Raw genomic sequence first — 27,188 nt, 5'->3', positions numbered from 1 at the left:
AAGGGCTCCAGACCTATACCTTTTACAAAAATCAACTCTATGTGGATCATAGACCCAAATGTAAAATGCAAAACTACCCAACTTCTAGAAGATAACATAGGAGAAAAGTCTAGGTGATCATGAGTCTTACCAAAAGCATGATCCTAGAAAACAAAAGTTAAATTGGTATTCATAAAAATTAAAAATGTGTGCTTTTCAAAAGATTATCAAGAGAGTGAAAAGACAAGCCACAAACCAGGAGACAACATTTGTAAGACACATATCTGATAAATGACTTCTATCCAAATTATACAGAGAACTGTTAAAATCAACAACAAGAAAACAAGCAATCCAATTACAAAATGGGTCAAACATCTGAAGATCTCACCAAAGAAAATATACAGATGGCAAATCTGAAAAGTTGCTCGAGTGCATATGACCTTAGGGAATTGCGAATTAAAACAACAGTGAGCCTTTCCGCAGCCGCCCCGCGCCGCCGAGCCCGCCTCCCCGGTCGCCGCGTCCTGGCCTGCGGTAGGAAGATGGCTACTAACTTCCTGGTACATGAGAAGATCTGGTTCGATAAGTTCAAGTATGACGATGCCGAGAGGAAGTTCTACGAGCAGATGAACGGGCCTCTGGCCGGTCCCTCCCACCAGGAGAATGGCGCCAGCGTGATCCTCCGCGACATTGCCAGAGCCAGAGAGAACATCCAGAAATCCCTGGCCGGAAGTGCAGGCTCTGGGGCCTCCAGCGGGCCTGGCGGGGACCACAGCGAGCTCGTCGTCCGGCTCGCCAGCCTGGAAGTAGAGAACCAGAGCCTGCGAGGCGTGGTGCAGGACTTGCAGCAGGCCATCTCTAAGCTGGAGGCCCGGCTGAGCGCCCTGGAAAAGAGCTCCCCTGCCTACCGGGCAGCAGCTCCTCAGACCCAGCACGTGTCTCCCATGCGCCAAGTGGAGCCCCTGACCCAGAAGGCGGCCACGCCTGCAGAAGATGACGAGGACAACAACCTGGACCTGTTTGGCAGCGACGAGGAGGAGGATAAGGAGGCAGCACGGCTGCGGGAGGAGCGGCTGCGGCAGTATGCGGAGAAGAAGGCCCGGAAGCCCACCCTGGTGGCCAAGTCCTCCATCCTCCTGGACGTCAAGCCTTGGGACGACGAGACAGACATGGGTCAGCTGGAGGCCTGCGTGCGCTCCATCCAGCTGGACGGGCTGACCTGGGGGGGCTCCAAGCTGGTGCCCGTCGGCTACGGCATCCGCAAGCTGCAGATCCAGTGTGTGGTGGAGGACGACAAGGTGGGCACAGACTTGCTGGAGGAGGAGATCACCAAGTTCGAGGAGCACGTGCAGAGTGTGGACATCGCAGCTTTCAACAAGATTTGAAGCCCCCATGTGTGCCTGTTTGCGTGTGTGCGAGCAAGAATGTGTGCGCTTCTGCAAGGAATAAATGGCAATTCCTGGCTAAAAAAAAAAAAAAAAAAAAAAAAAAAAAAAAAATAAAACAACAGTGAGATACCACTACACAACTTTAGAATGGCAAAATTCCAAAGAAACCCTGACAATGCCAAATGCTGATGAGATCAGGAGTACTCATTTTTTGATGGCAGATCAATGAATCAACAGGAAGACAATTTGAGTTTCTTTTCAAGTAAACATGGTCTTGTCATATGAGCTAGCAATTGCTCTCCTAGGTATTTTCCCAAATGTATTGTAAAGTTTAGGCCATACAAAATGCTGCACATGAATGTTTGTAGCAGCTTTGTTCATAATCACCAAAACCTGGGAATAACTAAGATGTTCTTCAATAGGTGAAGGGATAAATGACCTGTGGTATAGCTTACAAAAGAATATTTTCAGTGAGAAATAGAAATGAGTGATCAAGCCACAAAATAGACAGGGAGAAACCTTAAGTGCATTTTGCTGAGTGAAAGAAGCCAATCTGGAAAGGTTACATATTGCATGATCATTCCAACTGTATAATGTTTTGGAAAAGGCAAAACTGTAGAGACAGTAAAAAGATCAGTGGTTGGCATGGCATGGGGGAGGGAAGGGGAAGAGAGGGTGGTGAGGCATGATTAGGTGAAGCACAGGGGGTGTTAGGTTGGTGCAACTGTTCTTCATGAAACTCATGATTACGTGACATTATGCATTTGTCTAAACCCATAGAACTATACAACACAATGCAAAATTTAATGCACGTTATATGCTATACTTAATAGTAATGTATCAACATTCGGTCATTACTTGCAAAAAACATTCTACAGAAATGCAATACGCTAATAGTAGGTTAGACTGTGGGCCCCAGGTTAGGGATTGTGGTGGGTACATGGAACTCTCCATAGTATCTACTCAATTATACTGTAAATCTAAAACTATAATGAAAAATAAAGTCTATTAATTATTTTTTAAAAAGTCTGAGTTTGGTTTTCCCCATTTTACAATGAGATTGGAGGATTAGGTTATCTCTCAGTTTCTTTCCATCTTTAACACTGCATGATTTTTTTTTACTTTATCAGCTGCACAACTGTCAAAGAGAAATTTGTTATGATGTTCTGCTTCCTAACCTATGACTTTTTTCTTTCTCAGCAATCACCTAAATCCTCCTCAAAGTAAATCCTCTTGCATATGCTGAGAAAACTTAATTTCATTTCACCAACATTCTGTCAAAAGGATCAGATCTTTCCAGTGAAAAACTGACCACAAGATGCAAGTTCCAGATAGAGGCTAGCAATAAAAATAGAAGTCAGGAGAGAAATCTGCCTTAGAGAAAAGAACCAACCGTTTCCAGTAAAAGTGGGTTAAATGGCAGCATTGGTGGATTTGTGGATCCTTCCATGATAGAAATATGCTGTGAAATGACATTGGGGAAAGATCTAAAAGTAAATGATTTTTGGTAATTAAAAATAGTCTTTTTTTATTGGCAGAGGGATAGACAGTTAGATTAACAAAACAGAACTCAGAAATAACCCCACACATGGACTGCCAACTGATTTTGGACAAAGGCACAAAAGTAATTCAACAGAGGGAAGATAGTCTTTTCAACAAATGTGCTGAAAAATGATGCAAAAAGAAAAACAGACCTTGACCTAAACCTCACATCTTATATAAAAATTAGCTCAAAATGGATAATAGATTTAAATGTAAATTTAAAAATCATACTTTAAGAAGAAAACATAATATAAAATGTTGGTTTTGATATTGTAATTGTTTAAGATATAAACATTGGGGAAACTGGTGAAGGGTACATGGAACCTCTCTGTGGCAATTTTCCAAGTTCTTGTGAACTTAGAATTATTTCAAAATACATAATTAAAAAAAGTAAAAATCAGTTTTTGTTCAAATAAGAAAGGACTGAATTTTCAGGGAGTGGTTCAGAAAAAGAGGAACCCAACTTTCATTAGATGTTCTGCACTATCATACAGCTAAGTAAACACTGATGTTTTTCATTGAATTACATGATAGAAGACCAAGATCAGAGAAAAAGAAAAAGTAAAAAACCAACTCTGCTGCATGTTGAATTAACAAACAACTCCTTTTTTCTGGAAGCCTCATCCGAAGTGATTTAAAGAGGGGGAAACAACCAGGAAAAGCTGCTAATACAAAAGCTCCCTCAAGTAACTAATTTTAAAATTATTTTCCTTAAAATTTTTGACTCCTTTTGTTTCAGAAAGGGAAAGAAAACCTAATAGTGAGCTATACAAATTCTAGAGCACAGTACAGATATACGGCTATGTGGTTAAGGAAAGTGTTTTTTAATCATTCTCTGGCATTTTCAGGGAAAGGACTGTTTATGTCATATTATGAAAAGTCAGTCAAAATTTTTAGCTTTTTGTATACTTTCTATGTGTTTTTGTTCTTCTAGTTTACCTTGACTTAATAGTTAAAAATATTCCCTCCAAAGAAGGAAATGATCTGCCCAGTGTCAAATGTTGTACAACAGTTTTAAACAGTGGTTCGTATTTGTGAAAAAATAAATAAGGACAGTGCCATCTCTTAAAATAACTGGCCACCGACCAAAGAAGAGAAGCTAAATCGGCTTATAAAGTTTAAAAAATCTTCCCTGTCACGGAAGCTATCACACGTTAGGGTTTAGGAAAAGTCACAGTTGCTCAGAAACAGGAAGACAATTTGCCCTTTATTGTACAACCGTGCTTTTACCAGAAGGGCTTAAGGGAGAAGACTGGAGCGCCCTGGATTCCCAGCTGGAAAGAAGGCAGACACCGCCATCAGGTTTCACCACCTCATAAAGCTTCTAGGTCTGGGATGCCAGCCCTACACCTCTCAGAACGCTGAAGTCGAGCGGGCCCAGCACCGTCCTGAAAGTGCGAGGCCAAGGACGTAAGCTGGCCTTCCTCCAAGAGAAGGATGGCAGCCGCGCGGCGCTCTGGGTTCCTCGGCCGCCTCTCGGTAGCCGGAAGTCCTCCGGCCCTCGCCTCCAGGAAGCGGAAGTAAAGGGGCGGCCGGCAGCCGGGCAGCTGCTGTACGAGGCCGGCTTGCGAGAAGAGCTTCGGGAAAGGCGCGTGTCGGCAGCTTACTGGCGCAGCCTTGGCCGCTGCCGTCCCGCCCCGCCCCGGCCTCGTCGCAGGCGCCGTAGTGGATGAAGCGCCGCCCGGGCCTGGGCAGGAAGGAGGACGCGAGAGGCGCGCGTGCCGCGACTGCGCGGCCTGTGACAGGTACTGAGCAGGTGGCGTGGGGAGGCCTCATGGACCGGGAGATGGTCTGGTGCGCAAGCGGCCAGAGCTGTTCTGCCTCAGTTTCCCCTCCCTATCGCGACTGTCGCGGGTTGTCCCTCGGGGGACTTCCTGGCAAGGTATCGCTTCCACAGGGGTGGCCGCGAGCTCTCTTCTGCGGTCTCGACCCTTCATTGTTAGAGTGCAGTGGGAGAAGGGGTAGTACCATAACGTGAATTTAGACCAAGCCTGACCCTAAGGAGGTGGGGAACCGGCAGTTTGCAAGGACTCCCGTTGGAGTACGTCTTGCTCCTTTAATGGATTTCTATTTTCCCTAAAATGAGTCCAGATTGGTTGCGGTTTTTGCATTTAATACTAGGGTCTGTCGGCTGGAAATTGCATGATCCGGTTTCACTTTTAGTGTGGGTACCTGCCAGAGGAGTAAGATCTGCGTACATGGCCAATAAGTTATGGATGGGAGCTGTTCTTGTTTCTTAGCCAGAATCTCTAGATGGGTGTGCATTTCTTGCCAGACTTGACAGCGAGCATATTTTGTTCATTTGCAGTCCTGGGATCCTATCCCTTACTATGCTACACTAACTGTAGTTATATCTTAGAAACAGTCATGGATGCAGTTGACAAACGAATTTAGTGTATAGAGCTTTCTTTCCTAAAGTATCTTGTACCCTCACAGGCCTTTGACAACGTTCTTTTAATATTTATTTAACAACATCGCTAGATTTGGAATGATTGTAGCCTTTCCACTTGGTTGGCTTTTTTTTTTTTTTTGTATGAAATATTTTTATTCAATTTTATTGAGATATATTCACATACTGGACAGTCATCAAAAGTGTACAATCAGCTGTCACCCCTTGCAATCTACATTATTGTATAATTGTCTTCAGGAGTCCAGACTGCTGGGTTGGAGTTTGGTAGTTTCAGGTATTTACTTCTAGCTATTCCAATACATTAAAACTCTAAGAGGTGTTATCTATATAGTGCATAAGAATGTCCACCAGAGTGCCCTCTCGACTCCATTTGAAATCTCTCAGCCACTGAAACTATTTCGTCTCATTTTGCATCCCCTTTTTGGTCAAGAAGATACTCTCAGTCCCACGATGCTGGGTCCAGATTCATCCCTGGGAGTCATATCCTGCATTGCCAGGGAGATTTACACCCCTAAGAGTTGGGTCCCACGTGGTGGGGAGGGCAGTGAGTTCACCTGTCGAGGTGGCTCAGTTAGAGAGAGAGAGGGCCATGTCTGAGCAACAAAGGGGTACTCGGGGAGACTCTTAGGCACAGTTATATGCAAGTTTAGCCTCTCCTTTGCAGTGATGAGCTTCATAAGGTCAAGTCCCATGATCAAGGGCTCAGCACATCAAACTGCCAGTCCCAGTGTTTGTGACAATATCAACACCAGTCCAGGTGAGGAAGTCCAACACTTCTGCACCTTCCCCCAGCTCCTTGTGGCTGGGAGGAGGGGGGGGGGGCTGTAAATATGTTCTTTATTTCTGCCCAAATTACTTTGGGATGTGTCACTATTTCACTCTAGCCTATACTAACCTGCCATATCTCACTTCCTATTCAAAGTTCCATGCAACTATGGTGTTTGAACAAACCGACTGTAGAGTTGTACTGTTTAGAAAATACAGATCTTGTAACTTGGCTGGCTTTTGATAAATTTTACCTGAAACTTATTTTTAATAAAGGAAATAAACATTGCATTGCACAGTAGCTTGACTTCTTTTACGTTTTTAAACTTTTTATTTCTCAATGCTTTCAAACTTACAGGAGAGTTACAAAAATAATACAAACCGCATATAAAGAATGTTGTCATCTGCCTACATCCCCAGATATCCAGATCCACCAAGTTTTACATTTTGCAACATTTGCTATAACATTTTACCTTCAGTGCATGCATGCATCCATTCATCTATCCATACATCTGCCTGCTTGTCTGTCTTATCTGTGAGTCCAAAACCACTGATTTATCATTACATTTTATACATTTGTGTTTTAGATTCTGTAGGCAGAAGAAAGTGGAGTCACAAACCCAAAATAGAATAGTACTAGCATTCATATTTACCCAAGTCCTCACCCTCATTGGAGATCTTTACTTCTTCATGCAGCAGCTCTCATTAGCACTGCTTGTTGTGCCGGTTCAGGTTTCCAGTAAGGTCCCTAGTACGTGACACATTGCTTTTCTCTTGAGGCTTTCAGAATTCTCTATCTTTGGCATTTGACAGTTTGATAGTAACATGGCATGGTGTGAGTCTGTTTGGATTTATCCTGTTTGGAGTTCCCTGAGTGTCTTGGAAGTGTATATTCCTGTCTTTTGTTGAATTGGGAAAGTTCTCAGCCATTATTTCTCTGAATATTCTATCTGCCCCTTTCTTTCTTCTCCTGGGACTCGCACAGTGCGTAAGCTGCCATACTTGATGGTGTCCCACAGGTCCTTCAGGCTCTGTTTACTTTTCTTCATTCTTCTTTCTGCTTCTCAGACTGAGTGATTTCAGTTGTACTATCTTTAAGTTCTCGGATTCGTCTGTCAGCTCCAATCAGCTGTTGAATTCCTGTAGGGAATTTTAATTTCTCTTACTGTGGTGTTCAGCTCTGTTTGGTTCTTTTTTGTAATTTCCATTTCTCTGTTGATATTCTCTTTGTGTTCATCTGTTGCTTTCCTGAATTTCTTTTAGTTCTTTGTTCATGTTTTTCTTTAGCTCTTTGAGCATATTTAGGACTGTTTATTTCAAGTGTTTGTTTGGTCTGGTCTTCCTCATTGATGGTTTCTAATGCTTTAATCTGCTTCTTTGCCTGGGCCATCACTTTCTGGGTTTTGTTGTTGTTGTTTTTGGGTATGTGTTGTACCTTTTGTAAAACTTGGACGTTTTGATATTTTAATATGTTATTGCTGGAATTTAGATTCTTTAATGTCTAGTCTTTAAGCTTGTATCCAGCTAGTATTATGACTAACAAAGGAAACAAAGAAAAGCAAAGGAAGGAAAGAAAAAAAACACCTTTCCTAGTCTTTGCAAGTGCTCTCCTTCAGAGCTTATTCATGCAGTGGGTTTAGGTAGGTAGTAGCTCCAGGCCAAAGCATAGGGGCCTCCCTAATTCTTCTGTGCATGTTCTTGCCTAGGGCATGCACTTGTGGCCTTAGGAGTTCCTCTCTTTACCTGATCCTAAATGTCCCTGTTTCCTACGAAACACATTTGCTCACAATTCTGGGCGCTGCACTCTGTGTCTTGCAGCCAGAAATCCCTTTCCCCAGGGAGCACAACTTGACTGCTCTCATGAGCTGCCTTTTCATACAGGGCAATTCTGAAATGACAAGTCCCCCTAGCCCACCTGACAAATGTGTCAGATTTACATGCTCCCAGTAGTTGTACCAGGGACACTGCTCTCTCTGGAACCGGGACCAGGGATCTGCACTGGGAGTATGGGTGGGCCTGGTGCCAAGGTGAGGGGTGGGGAAGGGTCCAGCCAGGGCACCATGGGGGCCTTCTTTTAAGTAGCCTTTTTCTTTTTCTTCATTCAGTTCTGGCCCTCTTTCTGCAGTCCTTTAACTGTTTTCTGGAGCTTTGAGAAAGTTGTTTCTGCCCGTTCTTGCTGGTTGTTCAAAGCTTCTGTGAGGGGACAGAGCCCATCTTGGACAGGATGGGGCCTTGAATGCACTTTGACTTTGAGGGAATAAATTGCATAATGGAGAAATTTGTATAAGAATTTTTCTGTAGTTACCTGCTTACATTTTCATAACATGCATAACTACTACTTTTTGGTGAAAAGTATTTATGTGGTTCACAGAAAACAGTTTTCCTAGTAGGTATAAATGTATATTAACTTACATTATTTGAAGTTCATTTGTTATTCAAGAAGGATGCTTCTGTAACCAGGATTTTTTTTTTTTTTTTCCAAAGAGAAAGAGTTTATTGCTAAGTGTGAAGCAGGAGATCAAATGACCTCTTGGCCTAAAAAGATGTCTCCCCAGTCTAAGGAATTTTGAGTTTTTTATGGATTCAAACAAGGGAAAGTAAAGTGGTTAACATTACAATAGCAAGTATAAACAAGGGCTGAGACTAGGCTAGAATAACCATCACAATCGTAAATATAAAAAAGGCTGAGACTATTTCAGCAAGTGTAACCAAGAATTTAAGAATTAACAAATGATTACGATTACTGAATCATTATATAGATTTTTTTTCTTTCTATATTGTAGAATAGCCAAAAGTTAATACCTGAAATTATTAAAATTCAACTAGTCTCAGGCCTGTGTGCACTTACTATTGTAATGGTTATTCTAGCCTGGTCTCAGCCCTCTTTATCCTTGATGTTGTAATGGTAACAACTCCATCCCCTCTTGCTTGAATCTGTAAAAACCCTGAACTCCTTCGATTCCAGGAGACAGATTTTGGGGCTGATAGACCATCTCATCTCCTGCTTTGCCCATGGCAATAAAGGCTTTCTCTCTTTGAAACCCTTCAGATTGGCTGAGAACCCACCACTTTTGTTTGGTAATACTTCCTAATATTTTTCCTTGCTATTGTCATTACATTTGTATGTTGAAACTTAGATGGCCATTTATAAACTTCCAGGTTGCCATTTATAAACTAGCAGGTTGCAGGTTTTTTTTTTTTTTTTTTTGAGTCTGTTAGCTGTTATTGACAGTTCAAAAACAGAGGAAAAAGTTGTTGATGATTTAGAATTTTTATACTTCTATTTTCTAAAAAGTTAAAAGTATTCGCTAAACATTATTTTTATGAATATTCCCTACAGCTTATTGTAGATAAATGAGCAAGAGGTAGTGTCTTCAACTTAAAAGTAAGGAAACGGGGTCACAGATGAGGATCTTACAGAAAGTTGATATAGTTGGTCCTAGAACTTGTCTGAGTGTTTTCTGTTTATCCATTCTGCTATAAGTGTTATGCCCATGATCATGCAGTGCCATGTCACTGTTGTATCTCAGACTCTTCATCCTTGTAAACAACCTTTTCAGGACCAGCAGGGTCCAAGTGATAGGGGATCCCTTTATAAAATGAAGGCATCCTCTAACAAAAGGCCACATCTATAAGGTTCTTACCTCTGCTTCTCTGGTATTGCCTGTGGAGTCAAGAATGTGGGGTCAGAGTGGGAAAGTGCTTCTTTAGCTTATGCTTTCCTCCTTTCTTGTCCCCAGTGGTACTTTACTTCGAACAGTGAAGGGGATCTCTGGGTAATTCACAGGTATGTAGATTAATATTACTTCATTAGTTTGGAAAGTTTGAAGCAACTCTCTCTCTGAGGGTTTTCATTTTTACTCTTCTCTCAGTTCTAGGCTTTTTGTGAAATCTTCGATCTTATTGCCACATCCCTTTCTTTCCATTCAGCCTGAACTTACTGAGTGCCTCCCAGTAAGTACCAGACAAAAATCCCTGCTCTCCAGGAGCTTACCTACAACCTCCAAACTAGCTAAGTGTGGATTCTGTCAGGTTGGTTGGTGGGTTTCTTTTGGCCCTGGCTCCAGAACCATGCCCTTGGTCTCACATTGAAACCTTTCCCCTCTCAGCCACTTGTGTCCCAAGGACTCTGCCTGTTGAAAAGCCTTGGATGCGATTGGTTCTCACAGTAGAGTACTTAGCCTAGCCTGCATCTGCACGGTATGAATTCTTACCCTTTCTATGACCACAGGGTTCAGGGGAGATAGTGTGGTATTGTAGAATTTTACTGTCAGCTAAGGATTCCACGCATTGCCATTTATCAGTTGGGCAAGTTACTTAGCATCTCTGAGTATCCATTATCTTATTTTTAAATTGGGGGTGATAATGGCTCTTGGACGTCTGCAGCCTCTTTGCGTGGTACCTGCTGTGGGTGAGGCTCTCTGCTCTTCACATGTGTGAACAAAGTGGACACGGTCCTGCCCTCTAGGAGCTGCAGTCAGGGTTGGCTGTCAGGGTTAGGTGAGGCGCCCAGCACCGAGCTCAGCCCAGGGCACTTGGTCACAAACGTGGTGCTTTTTGGGGCCTTTTGTGTGCCCCCAGGCTCCTCTCCATTCTGCATGCTGTCTTCCCTAGGCATCCAGTTTTTCACCCGGAATCACTACTTCGGGGATTATACATTTAGGCCCCCTCAGGAAAAACCATAAGCATGCCCAGAGCATAGCACAACTTGAGCATACTTCATATGCCCTGTCTCCACTTTAGAAACTCACTGACTTTGGGGGAGGATTTAAAATTTTTTTTCGTGTGGCCATAGAGGATTTATTTCCAAGGCTTATTTTTGAGGCCATGTAATAAGAATCATGTACTATTTTCTAGTATAGAAGATTTTTTTTCCTTGTGGTAAGATGTTTTATTAAAACAATTGTTAATTATTCAGCCATAACAAGGAATAAAGTTCTTATGCATTCTAGAACATGGATGAACCTTGAAGACATTATGTTGAGTTAAATAAGTCAGACAAATAAAGACAAACATTGCATAATCTCACTCATATGGAATATTTAGGATATGCAAATTTATAGGGGCGGATTAAGGTTTCCAGGGGCAGGGCAAGGGAGGAATGGGGAGTTACTGCTTAGTGGGTTCAGAGTTTATTTTCCAGGTGATAAAAAAGTTTTGATAATGGATGTTGGTGATGGTAGCACAGCATTGTGAATCTAATTCATGCCACTGAATTGTATTCTTGAAAGTGGTTATTACAATGGCATTTGTTACTCCGGTATTATAGTCTAGGGTCAGAGTAGTTAGGGAGCATATTTATGGTAAGTAGCAAACTCAGGAATTGAACACATGTCCCCTGACTCTTAAAAGGTGTTCTCTCTTCAATTAGCCATGTTTGTTCTGACCATCAGAGAATGTTTCTGAGGCTGAAGTTCCTGGACAAGTGAGGTGGGGGACCCTAAATCAGTTCTCGAGTGCCCTGAAATTGGATGTAAAAGGTTGGATCCTCGATTGCTGTTCTAGGGGAAATGTCAGTAACTTTTGGTAGATGCTCAAAGGCACCCACAATGACCCAGAGCCACAAGTCACTGCCAGTAAGTTTCGTTGTCAAAGGTCTGGTTTGATCAACCTCATTTTCAGTAGATTTTATTTCTGTGTTTCTGTTGTTTTGCTTCTGCAGAGCTTCTATAGCAGTCTTTATAAATGTTGATTTTTTTAAAATGCTTTAGAGTATCTTTATTTATAACTGAGACATTCATATTAGTTTTTTTGTTGTTGTTGTTTCCAAAGAAGCCGGCAGCGCCTGAACGTAAAACTCTTCTAAAAGCTCCTTTTCTATTTGGTGTAATTGCTTTTTCTGTGGCCCACCATTCTTTAGAATATACTACGTGTTATGTAAAGCAGGACATTAGCACAAAGATAATGCATTTATTAAAGAGAAGATACTGACTGGTCTGCCCGATTGTGGATGGTTCCCCCAACGGTAGATTTTATACCCACTAAGGGGGAACTAGGTGGAGACTGATGGGCCCACCAGGAGCTAACGTTCAGAAGCCCAAATACGTTTTAGTGTTACCACGTATTCACATCCCCTTTTAGATTCTCATTCAAATGTGCTGAACTTGATGTGGACTTTTGTGGCTATAAGAATTTATAGCCCAGTGGGGATTCCAGTTAGGGTCCTGTTAGGCACACTCTTCTGGGATGAAAAACCTGATCTCCCTCTGATAGTGGGTGGTCATGATCTGCTAGGGTGTCAGAGTGTGGAGAAGCTGTTGTCTCCGTTTCAGGAGACCACTTTGTTATGACCTAGCCACCTCATTTTCTCAGTGGAGCCATTCAGGCTGAGGACACGTTGAATTCTTCCATTTCTTCATTCCAGAACCTGTCTTTGAGTTTATATTTGAGACCCCTCATTTACGTTTTCATCTGTCCCTACCTTATTTCCTCTTGCAGTTATAATGTATGGTCATGTACAACCTGCTGTGTTACCAACGGACTTTTCTACCTGTGTGTCATATAGCCTTGAAAGAAAGGAAGTGGAACCTTTGTGGGAAAGAACATGATGAACTGCATGCCCTTAATTATGTGTCAGTCACTCTGCAAATATTTGTTGAACAGTTTGGATGATAGGTGCTGTTATATTTTGAACTTCTGTTTCTTTTCCTTGTAGCAAAAAGTTTTTCCTTTTTCCTCTTTTAGGGGTTTGCTGTAAAATGGGACTTCTGATTGTACTCATTGGACTGTGGCTGTTCACCTCAGTAAAGGCAGATTCAAAAGCCATTACGACCTCTCTTACGACAAAATGGTTTTCTACCCCATTGTTGTTAGAAGCCAGGTAAGATTTTTTTTTTTTTCTTTCACATTTGAGTAAAAATGTAGGCACTATGAGGGAATATTCAGGAGCTTTTTAGGGAGTGAGCTTATCATCATCACATGCATTTACTAAGCACCTTTCACCGTGGCACTGGACTGTGCTTTACAGAGGCTGTCAGAACGCAGAGTCCACCTTTGGTAGGACAGGACTATTGATTCATAGTGATGTTTACTCTTTAAACAACTATATGGGGTTGATTACATTATTATGCTACCTGCCAGGGAAAGGGTAAATGTGGTAGTACTTGTTTGAAGAAGATTTTAAAGGGATGTTTAATAGAAGGAACAGAAGAGAGCTTGGCAAGAGAGGGAAAGAGGGTATGTTCCTCATAAAAAACTCAGAGGAAGACTGCAAGATAACAGAGTACAGGGAGGAAGCTGAGGAAATGACCACGTTTTACTAAGATGTTCATTTTCTACAGCTTAGTATCTATTAGACAGGGTGTATTTTTAATCAAATCAGTGATATCTTACAATTAAAATTGATAGCATTTTTCATTCTCAGTGGTTCATATAACAGTGGTACAACTTAAAATAGTGTTTTAAAATTGATATGCTACAATATAGTAACGATTTCTTGGGAAATTTTGTATTCTAAGTCTTCTTTGTAGCTACTGTTTATAATTATATCCAGATACTTCTTTCTGCAGCCAGTTTTTATAGGTTTATGGGTGGAGACTTATTTTCACTGTATCTTAAATAAAATATAGTAGGGCTGAAAAAATCTTTCCATAGGATACATGTAGGTAGTGCTAGAATAGTAGGTTACTAGAGTTCTAGTGCTAGGTTACCTCAATTACCTTTGTGATTTTTGTTTAATCCCTGGAAAATATGAATGAAGAGTTTTGTTTTTATTGTGTATATGAATAGTTGCTTCTCCTAGGGAAAAAGCCTCATTCAGTGTGGCTAAGAGGACCATTGGTCTTGATTGCTCAGGATCCCACAGATTTTCTGCCCAACAGACTTTCTTTCATCACTTTTCTGTGCCTTCCTTTTCTGTGTGATAAAATGGTGTGTGTGCACAGACACACTCACACACAAACAAAACAAACAAAAAGCACGTACAAAACAACAACAAAAGAACGCACTGCATGTATGATGCTTAATTTTATAAATGATTTGAGCTCCTCAAATACCAGGACCTTATCAAGTGCTAGTTAGTCATAAGGGTGAGGTGACTGAAGGCACTTTGAAGTCCTTGACCGTCTGAGCCAGGACTCTAAAAACCAAACTTTTCTTTATTCTTTTTGCTAATCGTATTTTGGATGTTTTGCCTGGTGTAAATCTTAAGTTATTGAGATTTACCATCACTTCCTAAATAATTCTGTACAATTAACTCTAAGACATGTTTCGTGATAGTCTGCTTAACATTACTAATGGAATTGCATGCCATTACTCTCACTTTTTATTTATGCCAACACATTTCTTGGCTTTTATGTATTGTCCTATAAGATTCTTATGACATATACCTATGGACTTTGAAAAAGTATGCTAAAATTATCATCCTTAATTTCTCACCTTTTCTCAGTTTGATGACTGAAATAGGCAGAGTATAATGTTTCCTTCACCAACTTCTCAATGACAAGCATCTTCCTTCTTTTCATGACATCCCAAGTCATTTGCCATTTTGGGTCACTATTTGTAAGCCTCTTCTTGTGTTGCTCTTTGCACATCTTGCGTTGCTCTTTGCACACATTTTGGCAAGATAGTGGACACTAGGCAGCCGAGGCCACTGTTCTTCCTTTCCAAGTCCATAGCAGGCCCACAGTCCATCTCGTTGAAGTTGGAGGATCAGAATCTTTCTTTACACCTTGAGGCATACCACAACGCTGGGTCTTTTGCCTTTCTTGTGTCTGGCACTTAGGGAGTAAAAATATCCCTTTGTATATTTTTAGATTGGGCCTGATGTTATGAAGGGGTTGTAGCATTGTAGTTGTTCATGAAGTGATGTTTGTATCTAATGGGAGTAAAGCCCTGAATATGTTTTAAGCAGCTATAGTCAGTAGCAGTAGTAGTCAGTATTGTGTAAAAAAGTATTATTAAAATTGAAACCAATAATTATGTATTGAGTTCTAGATATTATAATCACCTGAGAATGCAGCAAGATACAGGGGTGAATCAGATAGACTTGAATGCATGTTCCAGCTTTTTTTCATTTACTAACTCTGTGCCCTTAGGCACATTCATTAGTAACATCTCCGAATTGCAGTTTCTTTATTCAAAAAACAGTTATAACTTGGGGTTGCTGTGAGAATTGTGAGGACATGGGTAAATGTGCTGAACATAATGCTCTGCCACATAGTAGACCCTCCTTAAATATTAATTTCCCTTCTCCTTTTAGTCCTATATAGAAAGAGAGCTGTTTCTGATCTCCCACAGTATTTTGGAAAGCTAAGGAAATAGGGTTACTACCAGATTTATACTATCTGGTAGACATTTGGGCTGTTTCTCTTTGTGTGTTTTTTGCTATAGAGTAAAAACTTTTTATTACAACTTAAAAGGTTTCTAAGTAGAGAGAATGGTATAATGTACTCTCCCTGTATTCATCATCCAGTATTAGTGATTATCAACCCCCCAGAATATTTTAAAGCAAATCTTAGACATTTTATCTCGTCTGTGAAACCATACATTTTTACATTTTTACTTACTGGGATAAATACAAGATGCTAAAAAAAAAAAAAAGAAAAGAAAACAAAAACAGATGTACTGTGGAAAAATGGAAGTGTTCCTTTTAACAATACCTTGTAATCTCTTCTCACCTGGGTGGGTTCAGTGAGTCTAGTAATTTTGTTAAGACTGTTCCAAAGACTATAGACCTTTTAAGTTTTATTTATGCAGTGGGATAAAACAAGAATGTATGTTTCAAGAAGTTTTCCTGTAATTATATGAAAAGCATGTATTTATTTGCATGTGGCCTTTATATGGGAGGGTCTTAGTCCCAGTGAATCCTTGTTCTTACCATTGCAACTAGTGTGGTTCTCATCCTTCCCCATCTAGTATCTTATCTTGTAACTGCTGCTTTAATTAATGAATTAGTGTTGATTTGCATATCATAACATATCTGCCTTACTACCTGTTTTCTTAGACAATAAGCTATTAAAAGGTTGGTATGGTGTCTATATCAGTTGTTAGAAAGCCTAGAAAAATACCACGCTCAAGGAGGTGCTAAATAATTTAATATATTATGGTATTGGTTATTTTCAGAGACCTATTTTTAGAGAAGTTGTGCATTACCAGGAAATGTTTCTTATTTTTCCCATATTTCTGTGTCTAGCTGTGGAGTAGAGTGAGAGTTGTACACTCCAGTGTTGACAAGTAATGGGAAAGTCTTCCTTTGGCTAGGTAAGCTGAGATTCAGATCTGTAGTTTGCTTTAAGACAGTGAAAGATCTCTACTACATTAGTATAATGGCTTGGAGGAGAGGATAACCAGTTTATATTAATCATTCAATTAGTACATGCATTTTCTTTTTAGGAATTTAGGCCCCTGAATGAAGGTAAATTCAGGATGGCCATTATTTTAGGTTAGTGGTGTAAAGTCAAGTTAAAAAGAATAAAGATGGCGTAAATTTCTAAGACCTGATTTAATTAGATCAGATCTCACTAACTTCAACCCAAAATTTGGTGTTCTTGAAAATTTATACTTATGGGTATAAAACAGATTGCAACATGTTGCTTTGAATCTCTCAGAAATTTATCTAGGGGTTCATGTTTTCCTGTGGGAGAACTTTAGGCAAAACATATTTTTGTCCTTTCTAAGATCCTTCAGAAAATAAGAAAGTAGAACTGGTGATGGAATTATCAGTTCCTAATTTTGCTTTGATTACCAGACAACATTTTCACTAATGGGGTTTCATAAGCTACCTTTATATTGGGACTTCTCTGTTACATTTTTTTATTCCAGGTTTCTTAAGAATAGCTATTAAGTTATTAAGTTAATCAGTGACTAATAACTAATAAGCTATTAAGACTTGTTTACCTTAAAGATACACACACACGCACACACACTATGTTTATATATAGAATATACCTACTATAAATTTAAAACCAAACTATGGGCATTTGGACATTTAAAACCTGTTTTTACTCTCTTTAGTAATATTGCTAATAAAAGATTCAAGTTTTTTTGTTCCTGACCAGCATTTCTCTCTTTTCTCCCAGTGAGTTTTTAGCAGAAGACAGTGAAGAGAAATTTTGGAATTTTATAGAAGCCAGTCAGAATATTGGATCATCGGATGATCACGGTAAAATTGAAGCAAATGCTTCTTTGACTTTGGTATCTGGGAAAATAATTAGAAAGAATGGTTTCTTTGACAGTATGTATGTTGTGGCAGTTAAGAGAAAACATTTTCACCTTAAGTTATTGGAGATCTGGTGGAGGCCAGCAGGGCTAACAAAACCCAATAATTATTTTTGAAGCAGGTTGTAACTTTGGCTGTAAGTACTACCTTAGATTTTTTGCCTTGTTTTTGTTCTTTTGTGTTCTTTTATTAAAGGTGCTATGTGACTATTTCATGGAAGTAAACTTTCATTTTAAATCATTTAGTAGTTGACTTAATAAGTATCTGGTTTCATTCACTTTCTTTTGTTATGAACTAATTACAGCTGATCTATTAGCAGTTAAGTTAGTTACAATTGATAAATTGGTGCCATCCAGAATATATTCCATTTTCTCTGCCAGCCACCTACAACTTGAGTGTATCAAAATATTGATGTGCTGGCTAATACTTTGGTAGTTTCTGTTGCGTTTTTGCAAGCATTTGATATTATGAAATTTGACATCAATATTCAAAGATGGGGATACATGAATAGCCAAAACTTTATTATAATCAACCTAAAATAAGTCTTTGTTGAATAGGAATAGGTCCTTATCCATGAGGAAATGTTTGACAGTTGTCTGACTGCTATTAATATTTAACTGTATTGATTTTTAACTCTTAATTTTTGTCAAAATATATATTTAGAACGTCATGTCTGAATTTCTTTTGTGATTATGTACATAAAGGTTTTGAAGAAGCCTCTCTAGATTTTAGTTATATAGAGTCAACTAGAATTGTTTACATGATTAAAAAACCATTTTGCTTTTAGCTTAAGACTCTATAGAACAAATTTATCGACGTGTTATAATGAAATTTGAATTCTCACATATAAAATGAAGTTTCTTCAATATAAATAATATGTGTTTATGCTTAAAGTTATGGGAATACTTAAATTCTGGGAAGTGTTCATAAATGTGTGTTGAACAGTTTATGTATTTGAAATATTATTTATTCATAGTCCTACCACCCACAGGTAGACACCTTTGACATGTGACACCATCGTGAGGTATTTCTTCCGGGACTTCTAAGTAGAAACTTAGACGATGCCAATGAAGTATAGACCCTTTTGTATTCAGCTTTTAAAAATGTTAATATTTTTCTTTTAAAAGTTTAAAATACAGTTTTTTTTAATAGATTCAGAATGTGATTTGGAAGTCAAAGCTATATGAGAGGCTATACAAAGAGGCTTCTTGTTCCCACCCCACCCCGACTCCTTCCATTTCTCCCCTGCTTTTCAATTAATTTCTCGTTTAACCGTTATTTTTTAAAGCAGTACATACATATATATTCTTATTTCTCATTCTTACAGTAATAAAACATAGTTTACTGTATAAGTTGTTTTGTACCTTGTGCTTCTCATTTAACAACATATCCCAGGGATCTTTTCATGCTAATGTATATATATATATATTTTATTTATTTTTTTTCTCTTTTGGATCATCTCATGGGAACTTTTTGTCTAAGTGCCTCTTCCCACATTTTAAAATTTCACCCGTAGACTTTAATACCTTGTCGTGCTCCCTTGCCCTGCTCAGGAGAGGGATTAGTTTGAACAATGAGAAAAAGAGAGGAAGAGGCCAAATGTACTGTGTATTCATGGAAATTTTAAGCATTTGACAACAGTTCTTCTCAAACATCAACACAGCAAACTGACAATATTTGCAGTCCTATACCTTTTGTAACATAAGTCTTTATCTGTTATGACCTATCTTACTTGGATATCTCCAGTTGTATACAGTTTTTCCCTTACTATTTTTCCTTGACAGATACTGATTATTCCTATTATCATGCAATATTGGAAGCTGCATTCCAGTTTCTGTCACCTCTACAGCAAAATTTGTTGAAATTTTGTCTGTCTCTTCGTTCGTACTCAGCTACAATTCAAGCTTTCCAGCAGGTGAGTTAAGTGCTTATAGATAATGGTATATTGCAAAACCACACATGACAGATATATAGTCTAATGAATTATAAAGTGAGCACCCTCATGACCATCACCCACATCAAGAAATAGGATATAGCCAGGTTCCCTGGGGGCCCTCCATGTGCCCTTCCTCTGTCACATCCACCTTTTGCCCTTCTAAAGGAGCCTCTCTACTTCTGCTGGAATCATTTCCTGCATTTCTTCGTGGTTTTATTGTTCAAGAAGGCATCTCTACACGATAGAGTTTAGTCTTATCCAGTTTTTAAAAATTTGATAATATTGGATGATCTCTCTTAATTTACAGATTCTTCCTCCATCCCCTTTCTTTCCTTATTGAATAACTTGGGCTGTTTGAGCTGTAGATTTTTTCATGGTCTCTGTTTTGTTGATTGCATACTCTTAAGGTAGTTCATCTTACTCCTTTGTCCTCTTTCTTCCTTTCTTTTTTTTTTTATTAGAGAAGTTGTAAGTGTACAGAAAAATCATGCAGAAAGTATAGAGTTCCCGTATTCCCCCTCACATGCCAAATTTTCCCTATTGTTAACACTTTGCATTTGTGTGGTGCCTTTGTTACAATTGATGAAGGAATATTATTATACTATTAACTGTAGTCCATAGGGTTCTTTCTTTGTGTTGTACAGTTCTATGGTTTTTTACAACTTTTATTCTGGTAACATATATACAACCTAAAATTTCCCCTTTTAGACCACATTTAAATATACAGTTCACTGGTGTTGATTACAGTCACAGTGTTGTGATACAGTCATCACCATCCATTATCAAAATTTTTCCATCATTCCAAATATAAACTCTGTACCAATTAAGCATTAACTCCCTATTCCCTATCCCACCCCATCCCCTGGTAACTTGTATTCTAGTTTTTTACTATGAATTTGCATGTTCTAATTATTTCATATCAGTGAGCTCAAACAATATTTGTCTTTTTGTGTCTGGCTTATTTCACTCAACATGTGTCTTCAAGGTTCATCCATGTTGCATGGTTCAGAACTTCATTCCTTTTTAATGCTAAATTATAGTCCAAAATTTATGTGTATACCACATTTTGTTTATCCATTCATCTGTTGATGGACACTTGGGTTGCTTCCATCTTTTGGCTGCTGTGAATATTGGTGGGCAAATACCTGTTTGAGTCCATGCTTTCAATTCTTTGAGGTATTTATCTAGAAATGGGATTGCTGGGTCATACGGCAGTTCTGTACTTAACTTTCTGAGGAACCGCCAAACTGTTGCAGTGGCTACGCCATTTTACATTCCCACCAACAATGAGTAAGTGATCTTATTTCTCCATATCCTCTCCAGCACTTGTTATTTTCCATTTTTTTTTTTTTTTAAATAGTAACCATTCTGGTGGATTATGAATCCTGAGTTCTTTTGATGCCACCCTACTATTCTTGGATTGCTTCCTTGCTCTCTGGTATGATATGAAGCTTCATGCTCATCTTATACATCCCTTATCCTAGATTTGGAATCAGCCATTTCTCTAGAGGCTGTTAAAAATGATATTGGTATCACCTGGAATGGTATTTAAAGAATACAGTCTAAGCACTAGGGTTATTTGTTGCTAATGGGTCAATCATTGTTATTTAGGCCTTCTAGGTGGGCAGAGATAGGAAATAATTACACACATGCACACATATATAAAGATAAAATATGTTGTGAGTTCATACTGATATTGAAATTCAGTGCTACTTTGATACATCTCTTTTTTCTTCCATGTGAAGAATCTCACTTCTAAGGGACGCAAGGGATGACAGAATTAGCCTGTCTTGGGATTACTCATTTGTGTGATCCATGGTACAGTCCCAGTCATCTCAGTAACAATACTTGTACTATTGCCACAAGTTGTATTTACTGAAAACAGTTAAAAACTTTTCTTTTGATTTCTACCCTCCCCCACCTTTTAAAATGAGTGTATTCTCCCTAGATAGTCAGAGCATAGCTACTTCAACTTTTAACCTCCTCCCTGTTAGTCTTAGATCTATGAATAATTACAGTCTATAATTATAGGTTGTAACTATATATTTAATGTTCACCACCACTCCTTTTGTCAAATGTCTCTAAATTGGGCCTCTGATGCATGCTCACTGGTAGATTCCTCAGGAAGGCTCATGGAAATAAGATTTCCTCAGTTTTTGCCTGTTTATATTTCTCTTTGTGCTTTATGCTTGAAAGTCTGGATATGAAATCTGTGGCTCACATTTTCTTTCCTTGACTGTCTTAAACATATTACTCCATTGTATTTTGGCATAAAACCTTCCTGCAGAAAGTGTGATGATAATCTAATTTTCTTTCCTTAAAAGTCACTACTCTTTTTGTTTAAATAACAAAGTAATAATTTTATTAGAAAAACCTAAGTGCTGAATGCTCTGAGTCAGTATTCTTAGAACAGTATGTTCTCTGCAACCCCCCCCCCCCCCCAAAGAGAGAAAGAGGTTATTGCTAAGCACAAAACTGGAGATCAGATGGTCAATCAGCCCAAAAATCTTGTCTCCCTGGTCTAAGGGGTTCAGGATTTTTATGGATTCAAACTAAGGGAAGATGGAGTTACCATTACAATATCAAGTTTAAATAGGGTTGAGACCTGGTTAGAATAACCATTACAATAGTAAGTACACAGATCTGGGACCAGGCTAGAGTGACCATTACATTAGTATGTATAAGTAGGGCTGGGACTAGTTGAGTTTCAGTAATTTCAGGTATTAACCGTTGGCTGTTCTACAATACAGAAAGAAAAAGCATCTATATAATGATTCAGTAATAGGTAAATTGAAAATTATAAGTTTAAATAAAAAGAGAAGAAGGAGGCGATCTATAACTATGTTACATTGGGGAAATAACATTTTATAGATTTTAGATAGAATCTGGGTTGTTTCTTAGGGTTTTCAGGAATAGTGTTGTCAATATCTGGCTGAGACCTGCATAAGTAACTTCTGGTATAACCTCCTGACTCTTATTTAAATTTCTTAGCCATTGAAATTGTTTTTTATTTCTTTTCTCCCTTTTGATCACAAATCCATTGTTAATCCCACAGTGTCAGGGAGGTTACCCCTGGAATTCATGTCCCAAATATGGGGGATGGTGTGAGTTGATTTGCAGAGTTTGGCTTAGAGAGAGAGAGAGAGATACCATAATTGAGTAGCATGGAGATTTTCAGGGCGTCACCCTTAGACATTATGACATTACAGAAATAAGTTTTCTTTTATTAGGAGAGAATAGTAGGAATTCCCTTGGTGGGGAAGTTTGATAGTTCCATGCTTTCTTTCCCCAGTTCCTCAAGGGACCTTGCAAATACCTTTTTATTGTATGCCCCAAACACTCTGAAGTGCATCAGGGTATTACATCAACTTGCACAGAATACTATGATCTCATTCCCTATTGTAGGTTCCATGTCAAATAAAAAGCTGAATTAGGTTGTTTAAATAAACTGACCACATAGGTTAAATCAGATTATGTGCTACAGAAAATTTAAATTCTTGACAAAATAAATCTCCTCCTTTGGTCTTACACAGAAATGAGAGTCTTAAAATACAGACAGTATCATCCTTTACGCTACAATCTGATTCACCTTAGTCCTAACCACATCAGCCCCACTCACATCCCTGATTGAAGCCTGATCTTTTTCAGCATCTTTAACAGTTGCCATATGTGGTAATGTTGCTCCTTGAGTACTGCTAGAGCTGGAGAACTCGGAGTCTGAGTCTCAGGTGTCACACAGATACCCAGAGTTCCAGGGAGCCACCAGGTTATACACAAAGAGCTTAGCATCTCAGAATTTAGAAATAACAGAGCTCAGGAATAAGTGTGACTGCTGTAACAGCTTACAATTTAGGTTGTAATTTTTATAAGTGTTTTATAAATGACACTGTTTCTATAAATGAAAACATTTGACAATTGCTTATATTGCGGTCATCAACCACAAACCATGGCAGAAGTTTTGTCCTGTGTCACCTTTACACATTTACCTGGATTATGTTAACTAACAGGTGGAATGTAATTTATGTACTTGCCTTGCTTCTCTTTCAAAGTCCCTTTTTGTTGAAGATGAAGCTCCTGACTTATAGCTGACCACATGTAGTTTTAGAGAAGCATTAGAGCAAAGTAGTTAGCGTACAAGTACATTTGGTTGTTTCCATGACTTTTTTTTTTTTTTTTTGTGCATTAGGGCAGAGCATTTTGGAACAAGTTTTAGATCATGGGAGGAGGAATTTGTTTTTGACTCTCTGGCTTTCTTTTCCTCAACTTTTTTGTTTTTAATTAAATTCAGTTTTATTGCGATATATTCACGTACCATACAATCATCCATGGTGTACAATCAGCTGTTCACAGTACCATCATATAGTTATACATCCATCACCCCAGTCTATTTTTGAACATTTTCCTTACACCAGAAAGAATCAGAATCAGAATAAGAAATTAAAGTAAAAAAGGACAGCCAAATCATCCCCCCCCATCCCACCCTATTTTTCGCCTCCATTTTTCTACTCATCCATCCATTCAGTGGATAAAGGGAGTGCTATCCACAAGGTTTTCACAATCACACTGTCACCCCTTGTAAGCTACATTGTTATACAATCACCTTCAAGAGTCAAGGCTATAGGGTTGGAGTTTGATAGTTTCAAGTATTTGTTTCTAGCTATTCCAATACATTAAAACCTAAAAAGTGTTATTTATATATTGCATAACAGTGTCCACCAGAGTGACCTCTCGACTCCATTAGAAATCTCTCAGCCACTGAAGCTTTATTTTATTTCATTTCACATCCGCCTTTTGGTCAAGAAGATGTTCTCAATCCCGTGATGCCGGTTCCAGATTCATCCCTGGGAGTCATATGCTGCGTTGCCAGGGAGATTTATACCCCTGTGAATCAGGTCCCACGTAGGGGGAATGGCAATGAGGTCACCTGCTGAGGTGGCTTAGTTGGAGAGAGAGAGAGGGCCACAACTGAGCAACAAAGAGGCACTCGGGGGAGACTCTTAGGCAGAATTATAAGCAGGTTCAGCCTCTCCTTTGCAGTAACAAACTTCATAAGGGCAAGTTTCCATGGCAGTTAATGTACTTTTCAGGACAACTTAAACCCTGACCAACCACATCATATTGTTGTCTAACATCATGCAGATCAGTATCAGGATGTGACATGGATAGTGAGACTATTGTCAAGTTTTTAAGAATTTTATACAATATGAATAACATATCACCCGTACAAATTTAACCAGCAGAAGGTTAGAAAATCCCTTTTAATTTTGATAACACTTCTTATGTAATATATTAAACCAACTATTTTTAGTATCTTACTTTTACAAAGTGAAGAACAAATCCTTTGTAACAGTTTGAAATAAAAAGATATCCTTTAAGGTTAGATTTTGGGAGGGCAAAATCTTGAAACAAGGTTTGAACATTATTTTAAATGGGAAGGTGGGTTTCTGGGAAACAATATTTGGTTTCTTATTTAACCAAAGTGACAACAAAAAGTAAAATATGAGTTCATAGGATTATAAGAAAAAGAGTTCCTTTGAAAGTGAGAAAACTTGCCTTCTGAAATAAAGGATGATAAGATCAACATAAACATCAACAAGGGTATTATTCTGATATGACATAGAATCTTTGTTCTCTAGACAGAATACTCAGATGGTTAAAACTCCAATTTTGTATAAATACACAGTTTGACACAAAAGCTCTTAAAAATATTATATATAAACAAGCATATCAAATTTTTGTTCAGTATTGTCTACAACAAACAAAATTCATTTTCACAAACTCTCTACAATCCTCCATACCCACTCAGGTCTTGTCTTATGCTTTAAAACCAGCCATTTTATTTCAGAACAAAACCACACTCCCTTAAAACAAGCTTATCAAATTTTCATCAGCATTGACTTGACAAACAGCATTCACTTCCACAAACTTCTAGAACTTTCTATGTTCATTCAGGTCTTGCCTTACATATTAAAACCAGCCATTTTACTTTAGGACAAAACCATACTCCCTTAAAACAAGCTTACCAGATTTTAGTCAGCATTGACTATGACAATCACAATTCACTTCCACAAACTTTCACAACTTTCCATATTCACCCAGGATTTGTCCTACAATTCTGGAAGACAAAACTATATATCTTTCCTTAGCAAAGCACATCTTGTATATTTTACATAACCTCGCACAGTAAGTTACCAAACAGATCTTTGATAGTTCTTTAAACATCCTATAAAACATAATTATTTTAAAAATAATTTGTCAAAATAATAACTTAATTTCATTAAATACAAACTTATTCACCATCTTAAAGATCTAATAGATAAAATTCTAGCTTATTTTTTTTCAGTAAACTTGTATAAATTTAGGGAGAACAAATTTACCCAAGTAGAAAATGTATTTGTTTGGTTCAAAAGTCATCATAAAGACAGGAGTTACAGTTGCCATTGCAAAGGTATCATTTGGAAAAAAATTTTTTTACTTGGGAATTCTCTCAGAACAAACATGGCCTATTCCACAGCATTTCCTACCATTCCCATTCCCAGACCCAGTAGAAATAATTCTAAAGCAAGCCCACCCTTCCCCATCTTTCCATACCCAACCCTTTCCCCTTAGCTGCCTTGTAGCTGGTTAGGCCCTGGGGGCAGGGATAGGGGAGACAGAAAGAAGGAGGCCTGCTGTTGAATTTGGTTTTAAAAGTTCTAAATGAGGTGGCCATGGTATTGATGAAAGTTCTTATGCCCTTCTTTTAATTGTTTCTGATTATTAGATGTGACCCCAACAATTGGAAAAGTCTCTGCCTTTCCTGAAGCAGCCCTCTATTGCCTTCAGGAAATTCCAGGTGGCTGTTTTTTCCAATGTCCGGGTTTGTTTATAATAATTCCAAGTACTAAGGCCTTGAACTCTGGTACCTAGAGGTGTTTTTTTTTTTTCCTTTTTCTCTGGGACTCCAGGAGTACAAATGTTTTTGCTATTTCCCCAAGGCCTTCTGCTGCCTTAGGGACATTTTAGATGGCTGTTTCTTTCCAATGTCCAGGTTTGTTTATAGTAATTACAAGTACTAAGGCTTTGAACCCTGGTGCCTAGAGGGTTGTGTGTGTGTGTGTGTGTGTGTGTGTGTGTGTGTGTGTGGTGGGGGAGGGCAGGGGCTCCAGGAGTGCTAATTTATACATATAAACACTTATTTGGTATTACCATCTGGAGGTTGGAAAATATACTTTGAACAAACAGACACAAATAGAAAGTTAGACACACAAAAAAAACAGAAACGGAAATATAAAACCACTAATTTGAACTCTGCTTTTCATTCTTTTCCAGTATACTTGAATATTAGCCTAATTTGGGTTATAGGTTGCTAATGGTGAAGTAACTAAGTTTTCTGTTTTCTTTGGGCCTTCTATAGCTTCTCCACAGCAGCTGTACCATTATACATTCTCGCCAGCAGTGAATAAGAGTTCCAATTTCTCCACATCCTCTCCAACATTTGTAGTTTACTGTTTGTTTAATGGCAACATTCTTATTGGTGTGAGATGATATCTCATTATCGTTTTGATTTGCATTTCCCTAATAGTTAATGAAGATGAAAATCTTTTCCTGTGCTTTTTAGCCATTTGTATTTCCTCTTTGGAAGAATGTCTATTCATATCTTTTGCCCATTTTGTAATTGGGTTGTTTGTTCTTTTGTTGTTGTTTGAAGGAGAGCTTTGCTGGATAAAGAATTCTTGGCTGGCAATTTTTCTCTTTTGGAATCTTAAATACATCACACCACTGCCTTCTCACCTCCATGCTGCCTGTTGAGTAGTTAGTATTGCATCTTATGTGGTTTCCCTTTTATGTGGTGGATGCTTCTCTCTTGCTGCTTTCAGGACTTTTATCTCTTCAGCATTTGACAGTCTGATTAGTGTGTGTTTTGGAGTGAGTCTATTTTGATTTATTCTTTTTGGAGTTCATTGGGTTTCTTTGATTTGCATATTTATGTCTTTTATAAGAGTTGATAAGTTTTCCCCAATTATCTCC

At 38.6% G+C, this 27,188-nt stretch overlaps 2 protein-coding genes across 3 annotated transcripts in view; both read left to right on the top strand.

Moving 5' to 3' along the window:
- Positions 1–452: 452 nt before the first annotated feature.
- On the top strand, positions 453–1,444 carry EEF1D (eukaryotic translation elongation factor 1 delta). Its single transcript, XM_037849574.1, has one exon. The coding sequence runs from the start codon at positions 522–524 to the stop codon at positions 1,362–1,364; it is 843 nt and encodes a 280-aa protein (XP_037705502.1). The 5' UTR covers positions 453–521; the 3' UTR covers positions 1,365–1,444.
- Positions 1,445–4,451: 3,007 nt separating this feature from the next.
- The window catches only part of UGGT1 (UDP-glucose glycoprotein glucosyltransferase 1), a 119,602-nt gene continuing 96,865 nt past the window's right edge, over positions 4,452–27,188 (top strand). For both annotated transcript variants that reach the window (XM_037849088.1, XM_037849087.1), the window contains exons 1-4: positions 4,452–4,654; positions 12,769–12,904; positions 17,103–17,185; positions 19,027–19,157. In XM_037849088.1, the coding sequence (XP_037705016.1) occupies positions 4,579–4,654; positions 12,769–12,904; positions 17,103–17,185; positions 19,027–19,157 (426 nt within the window). In that variant the 5' untranslated portion in view covers positions 4,452–4,578. The remainder of the gene's footprint in view (positions 4,655–12,768; positions 12,905–17,102; positions 17,186–19,026; positions 19,158–27,188) is intronic.

The sequence above is a fragment of the Choloepus didactylus genome, chromosome 9 (assembly GCF_015220235.1).
Source record: "Choloepus didactylus isolate mChoDid1 chromosome 9, mChoDid1.pri, whole genome shotgun sequence".
NCBI classification, from domain to species: Eukaryota; Metazoa; Chordata; class Mammalia; order Pilosa; family Megalonychidae; genus Choloepus; species Choloepus didactylus.
Note: the sequence above shows the minus strand (reverse complement) of the source record. Positions and strands in the feature narration are given on the sequence as shown.